General features: G+C 42.9%; 1 protein-coding gene across 1 annotated transcript in view; it reads right to left on the bottom strand.

Moving 5' to 3' along the window:
• Window positions 1-12,960, bottom strand: part of tmem151ba (transmembrane protein 151Ba) — a 29,027-nt gene extending 16,067 nt beyond the window's left edge. Inside the window, exon 1 of the mRNA XM_063222254.1 lies at window positions 12,877-12,960. Coding sequence (XP_063078324.1) covers window positions 12,877-12,960 — 84 coding nt within the window. The remainder of the gene's footprint in view (window positions 1-12,876) is intronic.
• Window positions 12,961-13,773: the final 813 nt, after the last annotated feature.

Genomic DNA, 13,773 nt, shown 5'->3' with positions numbered 1-13,773 from the left:
TAGGTGTGCCCTCTAGTCCGAAAAATTCAGGACTTTCATCTACTGTATCTCTGTAGTGCAGGATCAGTTGTAAGTTTAGGAACATTTCATATAGATTTTTCCATTCTGCATTTTTTTTTTTTTACTTCTAGGACCTCTCCATATACAAATCCACCTGTTTCCAATTTTTTCCTTAATATTTAGTGGCAAATCCAAGATGGCTGCCATTGTGTACAGAACATTCGCCATTAATGCTGTTTTAAGGATTGAATTTCTTCAGTTAATCTTTTTTTTATTTCCAGGACAAAATTTCATAGAAAACCACTTGTTTCCAATGTTTTGCTTGTTTTTTAGTGGGAAAATCAAGATGGCTGACATCATATTTGGCAAAATTGGCACATTTCAGCCATTATTGAATTGTATTGGTAATATTTGTTACATGACTGAAGTCAGCCATCACATAAACTAAATCCATTACAAAATCCAAGATGGCCAACATTTCATATAGCAAAATCAATATTAACATAATGATTTCAGGTCTATAAAGCCATTCATTTGTGAATTTAAGCACATAAGATTGTGTGCAGGTCCAAATTATTGTTCAAACAAAAATTACTATGAATCAATTAATGTACAGTACCTGTTATGCAGTGCTACCTGTACAGTAGTATTGCATATGCACTGGTTTGGCTGCCTATGTCAAGGCCAAGGTCTACAAAGTTGCTTCAGGGTCGGCTTCAGCTCATCTGAAGGCTATGAAATCAAATGTTCAGCCTAGGATGCTGCATTCATCCAATTCCAACAATCTTGCCATGCTCTCTGCTCACAGAGCTAGGCTCTTTGGTATGACAGTCAGTGTACACCCATGACCCTAGTAATGGCCACACTATCATACCTTTGTAAGACCTTTGGCATCATGAAGTATTGGTGGCACAAGTGTGAATGTAAATTGTGTCTGCCTCCAGAAATGTTGGGGCCCACAAAAGATTTGATTTTTGGGCCCCCATAAGGGCCCCTGTCAGTGCTGTCAGTGCTTGGGCCCTTAGAATCTGTAACATCTTTCCCCCGCTAGCAGCGCCCATGTCTGATGCTACAGAGTATTCTCTCTATATTAATGTGTGGAATGAGGTAGTCCTATTGCCCACTCTTCTGGATAGTTCTATGAAATGAATAAATGGGATTGTTTTGTACTTCCTGATCAGTCTATAGAGTTTAGTTGGAGGCAACCTTTTTTTGCAACTGGCAAATTGCAAGCCAACATTTGCGCACAACATTCTGAGACTGAGGCATCGTGAGGATGGACAGAGGGCTCCACTCCTGTCATAAATCACACCGGCTCCACCTGCTGCTATGCTATTGAGATCAGGGGTCAGTTCAGATATAGATGAGATCTAGGTTATTTGCTAGTTCAAGGGTTTTTGGACACCATGTTGAATTTTGGCAAAATATGAGATACATGTTGATAACGTGCCTATCAAAATATTACCAATAGGCGTACAATACTGCAGAATGGCTTTATAGACCGTAGCCTCTTAAAGGAACAGACCACCCTTTTTTGATTTTCAGATATGTGCAGTATTTCCAAGCATTATTTATGAATGTGCATATAATTTTCGTCTATGTGTTTGCATTGCCCCGTTTAACAGTATAGCCACATTAGGCATAGCAATGCAAGTCTATGGTACAAAATAAAACACAATCAAATGTACTTATAAACCATTTTAAAATTAATGTAAAATTCACCAGAGTGTAAAACGGCAATTTAATTCCGTCCAGTGACCACTTGTGGCTTGATGCTAAAGATACCAGTTACTTCCAGTGATTATGCTAAGCTATGCTAATAATTCTGATCCAATAAATCTAAGTACTGAAAACACTGAGACGAAAATGATATGCACATTCATGAATAATGTTGGGAAATACTGCAAATATGTGAAAATCAAAAAAGGGTGGTCTGTTCCTTTAATGCACGCCGTACCTCCTGTGGCACGCTGCAATTGACATTGCAAGTTAATTACTATAGCACTACAATACTATGAAGTATTGTATTAGTAATGCACTACGACTTGGTCATTGCCATTCTGGTAACAGCAAATTTATAACGCCATGTCTTAATGGGTTAAAACACTAAAATGTCCTTATTTTGCTATAATGTCAGCAATCTTGGATTTTGCTTCTGAAAGTTAAAGGCAAAATAAAAACAAGTTGTTTTGTATTCAGAGGGGGTCCTACAAATAAATAGGATAAGACATTACCTGGTCATAAAAAGAGCCGTTCAATGCCTTTTCTGATGTCATGTTGAATTTTTACAACAGATTGAATACTTTTTGAATGAAGTTCATGTAATGGCTGACTGAACAGTCCTTTATCCATTGTAAATATTACAAATACAAGAAAAAACAATGACTTAAGATACCTTAAAACACCAAATACATAATTTATGCTACATGTCATGTCAGCCATCTTGGATTTTGGTACTAAAACTTAAGGGGCGGGGGTGGAAACAGGTTGTTTTTTGTTCAGGGGGTGTAGGAAATATAAAAAACACCAATTCCAAAAATGTATATGACATGTTTCTTTCAATTACATTCAATTGTGTTAGAATATGACCATATATCCGCCATCTTGGATTTTGGGCGTTTCCACTTCAGAAAAAAATTGGAACCCGGTGGATCTGACGACTATGGGGTCTGTAGTTGATAAAATACACAATTTGGAAAAATCTATATGAAATGTTCCTAAACCTTATTTTTGAGACAATTGAACCTACACTACTGTGCCATGAGCTTCAACAAATGGCCCACATGGCAAACTACCCATGACCCCCGGCCCTTATCTTTCCCTTTGAGATTACAGTTGTTATTATACCAGAGCACTGATTCAGCAAAGCCCTGTCATGACATTGCTGAACTCACAAGATATACACTGACAGCAGCTTTTTTTGTCTCTCCCCCCCACACATCAGCACCTTGTCTGTCAGTGAATGATGCTCTTACACAGTTAACAAACTTCACCCTTGGATGGCTCTTTTTTGTCTACCCAAGCACCAGACTAATTACCTCACATAAATAGCTTCATTATAGAGGCCGTATGAAGGTGCAAGAGAGGAGGGAAGGAGAGGACAGGAGGGAAGAGCAGGGTAGAGAAGAGATGAAAAGAGGGGAACGGTGACATGAAGAGGGGAGAGAAGTGAGGAGGGGAGGGGAGACAACAGGACATGACAGAAGAGAAGGTGGGCTGGAAAAGGATATATAGGATATGTGAAAGAGGTAGAAAAGCAAAGTGAAAAAACAATACGAGCAAATGATCAAATTTGATTGTTTGTGGGCCGACCAGTTGTGCAATTTTAAAGTCAAATGCAGTGTCTTTGTCCCAGTTTCCCCTTTTTTCTCCACCTTACTGGCACTACACATTTAAGCAAAACTAAAATGAAGCTGGAAATGTAACATCTCTTGTCCAGTGATTAATCTCTTTCCTTTTTCCTATTTTAAAATTTTACTACTAAATATGCCAAATGCAAAGTGGGTTTCTGACCACCAGCCTGACCAACATAGTGACGTATAGAGTTGTGTACTGTAGACTAAGTGCTTTCTGATAAAGTGCATAAAAGCAACAATCACAATTTCAAAGTACTTAGTCAATGCGGCACCTGATCTTTGTAGGGTACTATGTAGAACACTTTCACTTTTACCGGTTTATCCACCTCTGTATTTCACCACAGCATGCCTAAAAGTGGTACACACACACACCCTGGGCAAGATATCATTAGCTGCCTACACACACACACACACACACACACACACACACACACACACACACACACACACACACACACACACACACACACACACACACACACACACACACACACACACACACACACACACACACACACACACACCAGTGACCCAGTCCAGCACCACATGGGACTGTAGCCACAGGCTGTCAGCAAGACTCTCTGGGGAGAGTGAATGAATTCACTACGCTCATTCATCCAGGCTCACTGCTCTCTCTCTCTCTCTCTCTCTCTCTCTCTCTCTCTCTCTCTCTCTCTCTCTCTCTCTCTCTCTCTCTCTCTCTCTCTCTCTCTCTCTCATGCCATTTCCGTAGTGCTTTTAGGGAAGGTGACTACCTTAGCAACACATCCCTCCCACTGTTATTATCAAAACTGAACACGAGACTAACAATTTGACCTTGTTATAATTAGGAGGTTAAGCCGTGTGCTGTTCCACTCAATTCCACCTCCAGTAATACTATCTTGGAACACGATGAGAGAAAATTCACCTTGCTGCGGTATGCTTCATTCATGCTTCACCCTGCGCCTACTTGAAGAACCACTGAAATTATTTCAGAAACATTATCGTGCAGTGCATTATCGTACAGTGTTTCCTCCAGACTTTTTGTTAGTCAAGGTGGTGGGGCTTAAAAAGTATATATTTTTTGGCTAAGCAACTTTACAAATGACATTCACAACATTATTACAACACACATATTACAACATATATACAGCATACATATTTTCCGGGGACCTAGTCAAGGTGGTCGCTGTTTCTTGTCAAGGTGGACGCCTAAGCAATAAAGTGCTGGGGGAAACCCTGTGTAAGATTCCCCCATATGGGCAATGGACAAAGAGACACTGAGGTCACAGCGCCGGTAGCCCACGGGCACGGTATTAACATTTCTTTGCGTTTCTTTCCTTTCCTTCCTTTCGTTTCCCCTTTCGGTGATCGGTCGCAGACCCCGGTCACCTGTCCCATTTGCGCACCTCCCGGTATGAAAACCCCAAGGGACCTCCGGGCCAGTGTGCTTCCACACGCACTCCTGCTGTTTCAGCGCGCACCCCCCGGTGTGCGTTCCCAGCACATCTCCGGCCAGTGGCCATTTGTTTCTGCATGCGCGCACCTCCCGTGCCCACGCAGAAACTGAGACAGACACAGCCAGATCTAATATGCGTGGTTCAAATGCTTACTATGATGTGTTTAAAATTCTATGCATGTGTTTGATATCAATCTGATGGAAATACTTTGGGTGGTGAACAGGTCTTGGTTTTGAAACTGTTATTAGTCAATTCATTAAAGTTTAGAATCATAGGATTTGACTATGGTGTTGGTTACAACCCAACCCCGTGTCATTGTGCCAAGCACAGCCCAGGTAAATGCCGGCACGTCATTGGTACCTGGCTGGGGTCGTCCCACGAGGTACCTAGGTATTAAACTTTGGTGTAATGATCAAATCTTTGAGTTTAAACCCTGCTAAAGGGCTCCAGTGGACCTAGCGTCCATGTAACCATTTCCTCTTAATTAGGTAGCATTGACTTTTTCAACATTGTACTTCGTCTACTGTCGTAGAAACTACACTCTAAGAGAATTTCCCTGCAAAATAACGGCAGTTACTGGCAATTATATTTACCTGTAATTCTACTGTTATTTCACACCAAAAATTAAATACAGCTCATTGCTGTTTAATGTATCACAGTATATAACATTTTTTCAGCAGCAATTGAACTGTTAAATAACAGTACTCTACAGAAAAATAACAGTACATTTCAGTTAAAAAGTTGAATTGTACTGTGTGATGACAGGCAAATACTGGGTCATAGTTGTATTCATGAATATGGCCATGGCAACTTCCCACCCCACCCATCATTCTCCATAACTGTGGTACCCTGGCCATGTTACCACCCCACCCTCCCATCGTTCACCATGACTGGAGTGCCTTGAGCATGATACTATGCCGCAATGCTGTATTGAGAAAATGGTTTGCGGTGGTCCTTTGAAAGTGTGGGCATGAACAAAATGTCAGAGTACGCAGTGCTATGTTACAATGATAGTGTGCAAGGTGGGCTTTTTACTGTATCTCTTGATGAGCCAATGATGAATATAGCATTGGTCAGTCTTAAAAAATATATTTTGCACCAAGTAGCACAGCAAACAAGCAGCACTACAAGCTAGCTCTCAAAGCAATGCCTAATTTGCAGCAGGCACATTATATGCCACAATGCCACAAATGATGCCACATACAGCAAGCTTTCACAAAGAGGAAAGTGTGCAAGCATGTAAGCAAGCTTGTAGGCAAGCTTGTAGGCAAACAAGTGCTATGCTGTGCCATGCAGGCCAGCCAGCAGGCAGGCAAGCAACTGAAGTGTTGATAGTCCAGATTTATATACAGGTGCAAGAGTACCATGTGACCAGAGTCATCAGGCCCTTGGCAGGTGACGCCCGTAATTGAATAATGGCATAACAGCCCTACTCAGGTGAGGCCAGGCACTGATTAGAAGATTGGTTTAGATGGGGCTGCTTGTTGCAAGAGTGTTACAAGTTCTTAAAATGTTTCAGCCATTCACACTTTCATCACTATCAAAATGCATGTGCTACTGACACTTTGCTGCATCAAGCACTTTTTAAGTATTGCAGTTTCCTTAGGAATTGTTTCATCATGCTTGATAGTATCAGATAATCTTTAACCAGTCAGAATGACTTCAGTTCTTCAGGTGGTATTGAAGTTTGATGGTGATCACGGACAAGTGGAGGATGAATGGGTTTCAATGGTGCTGCCTAAAATAACTTGTTATTTTCTAGAGATGCACCGGATCCGGTTCCGGTTCCGGTTCCGGTTCCGGATCCGTCAGGATAATAGAGTTTTTCACAGGGTCCGGGTCCGCCAGGATCTTAAGCAGTGGATCCGGTATCCGGCATGTTACCTAAAAATCAGGGTCTGGTGCATGTCTAGCCTAGGCTTTTCAGTCTTTCACAACCCCAATCACTGCATGGAGTGAAATCCCTTTGGAAGCGGCTATTGAAGGCAGTGAGGCAATAAGCCAATGAGTCTAAACAATAGTTTGCGCCAACGTAATAAAAAGGGCCCACGTGTGCGAGTAGACTATATGTTTCAAACCTTTTGTAGGATCCGGTATCCGGTTCCGGATCCGGCAGGATCTTATTCAGTGGATCTGGTATCCGGCAGGATCCTAAAAATCAGGATCCGGTGCATCTCTAGTTTTTTCCACAACGGCGAATACTGCTATTGTGCAGTACTTACTGTTTTTGCTCAATATGTGACTCAAAGTAATATTTTCACAGTAGTTGTCTGTTTTTTCGAAAAGCAGTAGAATGCTGTTGCAGAATTTCCGTAAATAAACAGCTATTTGTTACAGTGTAGATCTGTCTTGTAATAAAACTTTCATAAAACTATCTTTGCTATAGACCCCCGTTTGTTCCTTCATAGGTTACTGTTCTGTCGAAACGTAGCAGCTCCAAGGACATTTCTCCATGTGGAGTGGGACGCTACACTTCGGGTCAGCAGAGTTCTACCTGTTTTCACTGCCGTCTACTTGGGATAAAATATGTTATTGTAGTCTGGAACTTAAAGTATGGTACCTCCAGCTCACGAGACTAGAATTCCGCCATTGGGTTCTGTCTCAGGTTACACCTGATACGTCTACTTGAAGAACCACTGAAATTATTTCAGAAAAAGGTTTCTATGGGTGAATGAGCTACTCAGCGACGTCACTTTAACATCTTGCTGAGAACAGTTGCAGTCATTCAAATTCATTAAATTTCATTTCCACTTCCCTTTAACAACTGGGAACACGATGCATGAAAATTCACTTTTATTTCAAGAGGTATACTTCATTGCTCATCAGATGCTTCTAATCCCATCACTACTTGATGAGCCACTGAGTCTAGAGTCTATGTCTATGTCTGCATGGGAAAGTAAGAAACGTAATTTCAATTTTTTTTATGACCAGTGCATGTAAAGAAATTGACAATAAAACCGACTTGACTTGACTTGAATTGCCCAGCATTGCTACTATACAGTACACAGCTCACTGAGAAGAGTTGAAGTCATTCCAATTCAAGCAATTCTGAATTTTTACCCTTGGCAACCTCCATCTTACAAACATCCTGTGGGGGAAACACTGTAACAGTGATGGCCAAAAAAAATCTGTGTCCGGGACTTATGCATGCATGGCCTGGACTTACTCCTTGAGCGGGAGAGTTACAGTGGAAGGAAGTTACAGAGTGGCCGGTTTATGTCCCATGTGGTGTTTGTGCTGCCATGCTGTTGCGTGATGTGGGGGTGAGCGCCGGAGCACACGATGGAGCCTGTGTATGCTTTTAACATGACAGCAGACGCTAAATAATAGATGTGGCTTTTCCATAATTATCCTCCCTACTCTACCCCTGCTCTAGCCTACCTAGTCACGAGCCCCTACCCTGCCTTCACTCCCGAAGGACAGAGGAGGCGAGGGGGCAGAGTAGGTGGGGGAGAGAGGGAGACGCAAGGGATTAGAGAGAGAGAGAGAGAGAGAGAGAGAGAGAGAGAGAGAGAGAGAGAGAGAGAGAGAGAGAGAGAGAGAGAGAGAGAGAGAGAGAGAGAGAGGGGTGTATGACGGAAGACAAGAAATAGAATGAACAGAATGAAAAGACAGAAAAAGGATAAAGAATAGTGCCAGAATAGGGTGGGAGAGGGAGAAGGAGGAGGGAGGGAAGAAGGTATAGTACCATAAAACGACAGGGAAAGAGAGGGGAGAGACAAAGAGACCTTTCTGACTTTATCAATAGATTTTAGGCAACTCTCTGATGCCTATTGTGTTACATGTTCTCCTCTCAGATTGTTTTCAATCAGACAAAAGTACAATGCTTTCCTGGCAAGCTTACAAGCCCACATGTCTCCAATAAATGAAACACAGTTAATACATGTCCTTCATTTTTGGGATGGTCTGAATTTAGTACTTATTAAAAAATCCTTATTGAAACACATACTCGTGTGTAATATTTCCACACAATTCTCTATGTCACAAACAGAATCAATATAGATTAGTTCATTATTGGAATTTTCTGAATTTAACATTTCTGAATTTAAGAATCTTTTATTCAAATGCATCCTCAAACATTAAGCTTAAATTAAGCGTGTGATTCTCTGTCACACACAGAATCCGTATTTGTTCATCTACAGTACAGGCCGACTCTCACGGTGAAATACTTCAGAACAAACAGCACTAATCATCTTTGTGCACCAAAAAGAAAATCCCTTTTTAAATACCACATCCAAAACTATGACGAGGCTTACAGTAGGTCCCACTAAACATGAAAACGATTCTTTTCTACTGGAGCTAAAAGGACGACAAGAGGATGCATCTGCAGACCGCTGACCACTCATCCCATCCCATCCCATTCCATTCCATCCAGTATTGCCAGATTGGGCAGTTTCCCACCCAATAGGGCTGCTTAGAATGTCCGTCTGCTGGTAAAACAGGTACAAAAAGGGCATTTGGGTGGGTTTTTCTGCAGATTGACCATATAAATCAATACAATTTCGTTCAAATTTGTGTTTCCAGGTGGGTTTGGGGCATTTTTGGGCTGGAAATCATCAGTCTCATCTGGCAACACTGATTCCACCCCGTCCATCCGTTTCCCTCCAGCAGCGGAGCGAGCGCTGGGCCGGCGCTGATATAGTGTGGTTTTTATTACAGCCCCGTCTGACCACAATGAGATAATGCTCTTGTTCCTCCTCTGCTCTGCTCTCCTCCTCGCTGCTTTATGGTTCATGTTTCCTGGCACCGGCTTCTTAAGATGGCACATTAGTGGAGTTAAAACCAAACCATCCCCTTGGGTGGCAGAACACTCACCAGCGTACGCATGCGTGCGAACACACACACACACACACACACACACACACACACACACACACACACACACACACACACACACACACACACACACACACACACACACACACACACACACACACACGAGCACACCAGCAGCAGGATGACTGTGAAATGTAGAGCAGTGTTTCCCAAACAGGGGTACATGTACCACAAAGGGTACTCGAGCATACAACGGGGTGTATTTGGAATAATTAATTAACAACAAACAGGGTTTCCCTCTGTAGTTTAGAGTTAAGGACGCCCGCCTTGACTAGGTCCCCTTAAAAGCATAAACATGTTGTGTTGTGGATGTACCTTCTAATGTTGTGTACCGGTAATTTAAGGTGCTTCACCAAAAAAACCAAAAAAACTTCTAAGGCTTTTTCAGATAAAACTGCACAGCACAGGCTTTCAAATGATGATAAGTCATGGTGATACCCATGTCTGATACCGGTTAACCCCTCCTAACACATTAGCAAATGAAAATTCTGAAGGAAACACTGACAAATGCATGGACCATAGTCACATTAGGACAGAGAATAGAAGATATAGCCTACTGTTTAAACCATGTGTAGAGGGTACTCGTGGTATGATAAAAAAAGGCTTAGAGGGTACGAGGGTAGACAAAAAAGGGTTAGGAAATGCTGGGGTAGAGGATTGGCTGGGAGGGGAGGGGAGGGGAGGGCAGGCCAAGGGAGGGGTGTGTAGTATTTGTCATGCAGCTTTAGGAGCTGTGTGATCGGGGCGGCGTATTATGTTATAAGATTAGCAGGGAAAAGCTCTTTGCTTGGGGGAAAGCAGAGCTGTGTAAGGAAATATTGGCTGTCCTCTTTGCATGTGCAGAGAGAGAGAGAGAGAGAGAGAGAGAGAGAGAGAGAGAGAGAGAGAGAGAGAGAGAGAGAGAGAGAGAGAGAGAGAGATAATATTACGCCTACCACTGCGTCTGATTTCAGGCTTGGCAGTGTAAATAAGAAGCAGGTCTCTATAATTATTATATTTTTTAGATTCTAAAGTTGGTTTCATCAATTTTTATTCCGCAAAGTAGCCATTTCTAGACTGTAGTAGGCTCAGGGTCAGAGTATTGTTGCACTGTCTACCCTAGGAAGACCAAAAATATGTAGGCCTACTAATAGAGATTCTCTTAGCATCACATTCCATTAACTTCATAGCTGGAACGACACGCGTGTTCAATAAGCTATTACATTGGATAGATCAAATGAAATGAATCAACAGTGACTCTGGATCTTACGAACAAAAAATACTGTTTAAGACTAAATCAGTGTTATATTCTCATTTGGAAAAGTACAAGACAAGACAGAAAACAGTACAGATGCTTAAGTGTAATTTCATGCTGTTGTGAGGTAATTGTCATACATCAACTGTATTTGTGTGTGTGTGTATGTGTGTGTGCGCACGCGCGCGTGTGCAAGCACATGATTAATATGTGTGTGCCGTGTGTGTGGTGGGGTGGTTACTGTAAGGCAATTTCATTTTGTATCCAGTCATCAGTTTATTAGGATACATTTCCGAAGCAAAACTGACATCAACAGCCCCTCTCTTTCAGCCATCCCACTCACTGTATCTTAAAGGAGCGTGCCATGCTGCCTTTGAACTCTGTCCTCGTAGCATGTTGTGACACCGCACCGCCTTCCCTGCCAGCCACAGCCCTGGATATCTCTTCCATTCATCTTTGCGTTGCCATTGGTGGCCTATGACTTATGCAATCACAGCCAGTCCCGGCTGTCGCCATGCCTCTTCTGTATCCTATTGATCGTTCATTCTGTCATGCCACTGAAAGCCCCCATACCCTGCCACATACTGCAATACATTAATCACAAACTGCACACAGGCCCATCAGGTTGTGGGCGTTGGATGAGAGTAAACAATATGGAATTATTCAAAAGTGCATTTATTTTCTCCCCAGTGATGGCTATCATAATAACACAAATGCTCTTCAAAGCAACTGCCCCACCTTTAGCATGGAGGTTTTATTTACAATAAATATTTTTCGAAAAGGCATTAAAGGTACACTCTGCAGGAAATGGTCAAAAAAGGTAGCAACTATGTTGCTTATTGAAACTGGGATGCCTATTGCCAAATTTGATCTTTACATGAAAGTTTACTAAGTAATTACCAAATATTTTCTAGTATGGTCCAATTACAGTCATTTTTGCAGCTAAAAATGACTATTTTTGGAAATTCAAAATGGTGGACCATGGAAAAGATCCCTCTTTTCATGTATGAAAAGTGCAGTTTTTCTAGTAATAATGAAGAATTTGATGGTGGTGGTAAGTAGGCTATTCATGAAAAATGTCACATTAATGAATGGGCAGCATGAATTCTGTCAATATAAAACTAAAAATCTCACACAGTGCCCCTTTAAAGGCAGTAGACGAGTAAGCTATTAAATGACTGCATGTCTTGTGTTAAGGGGTGCACCAGCACAAACTTTAGCAGCACCGGGTGTTTTGTTATGAATGAATGGTGTGTACAGTGTGTACAAACGAATTTGCAGAAAGAAGAGGTGGAATATAAATGGTGTGCCTGAGGCCATCTGCGGAGGGAGGGAGAGCATGCCTGTCATTCTGATATTTCATGGACCCCGTGAAGAGAGCTTCCAGCCGGCGACAGAGAGATGCCAATCAATTTGATACCCCCCAGAGAGCAGGCATTTAAAGACGGGGGGTGGAGGAGTGGGATGGGGAGGCAGTTTTTCAGTGGCTTGAGGGGAGACAAACAGACGGCACATACACGCACCTAACACTTGTACACAAACGCGCACTGGCAAAAACGGACGCCTTCTATCTTTCTCTGTCTCTGTCTCTGTCTCTGTCTCTCTCTCTCTCTCTCTCTCTCTCTCTCTCTCTCTCACACACACACACACACACACACACACACACACACACACACACACACACACACACACACACACACACACACACACACACGGGTAGGCCTACTTCTACACAACATAAACAAAAATGAGCAGCTCGTAGAAAGCTTTGCGAGCCCATTCCTATCCGACATGAAATGTGCTACCCCTGACGCCCGTTCATCCATGAGGTGAATGAGCCTGCTTATCGGCTAAATGGGATTGGTGTAACGTGGGTTGACATTTTTAAACAATGTAGAAGAAAATATGTAGTCAGTTGAAAGCTATGTAGGGTAGACTACGAGACTAATCCCACAGGACACTTGTGTAATAAATACATAGTGTTTCGTAGGCTAATTAGTCGTGGTCTCACCTCCTCTCGGGGGCTCTCGGCTTCCTCATCGGGAACTGTAGTTGTGCTGCTCTCGCTGGCTGTGGCCGCCGACGCCGGGGACATGTTGATATTGGTAATAGTAGAGACGCATGGATCACCCTCCTCAGACCGAGCTCCAGATCACAGCGTAAGGGGAACTCGTCGCCATGCATCATCCAGGATGGGCGACCGTTGCACCGAAAAGCCTCAAACCGTAGAGCGCAAATCGTCGAACCAATTTCCACGGGAAAATCATATCTGGCGCGGTGTTAGTCAGTCAGCCCCATATTATATGCCTTTTCGTAGCCAGCATCGTCGACAAGTCCCGTACGTTAGGAATCCCATTTAAAACCGCCGAAATCCTCACCGCACAATAACAGGTGCCCTCGTCAGATCGAGAACGACGGAGGTAGGAGATGCACGGACTGAGAACCGCCGGCCGTCAAAGCCAAGCGAAGAACAATGGACAGTCAGGAGGACCAAAACTGCGTTACACCGAGCGGCAAATAAACGAATTGGCGCTAGGTGAACAGCCACGTCGTGGGCACGCGCGGAGACCACATCCTCCTCCTCTTCCTCCCCCTCCTCAGGTAACGGCAATGAAACTGGACTAGGATATGAAGGAGGCGTAACTGCTTACGGGAAAGGAACGTGCCCTCGCCTCGTCCAAGCGCACTAGGTTACGCACCTTGTCTTGTTATATGGACGAGGGGCGTGATGCCATCAGGGTGATGATGTGAGTGATGTTGTGAAGTAATGAATGTAGATGTGTGTCATTACAACTCCTTCTTTTCATTATACCAGTGTTGAGAGTACCTGTAGGGTACTGCTTTTGAATGGGCACAGTGTGGTAATGAGTGTGTCTAGTCTAGTTGGAAGTAGCCAACTGTGTACCTC

The sequence above is a fragment of the Engraulis encrasicolus genome, chromosome 18 (genome assembly GCF_034702125.1).
Source record: "Engraulis encrasicolus isolate BLACKSEA-1 chromosome 18, IST_EnEncr_1.0, whole genome shotgun sequence".
NCBI classification, from domain to species: Eukaryota; Metazoa; Chordata; class Actinopteri; order Clupeiformes; family Engraulidae; genus Engraulis; species Engraulis encrasicolus.
Note: the sequence above shows the minus strand (reverse complement) of the source record. Positions and strands in the feature narration are given on the sequence as shown.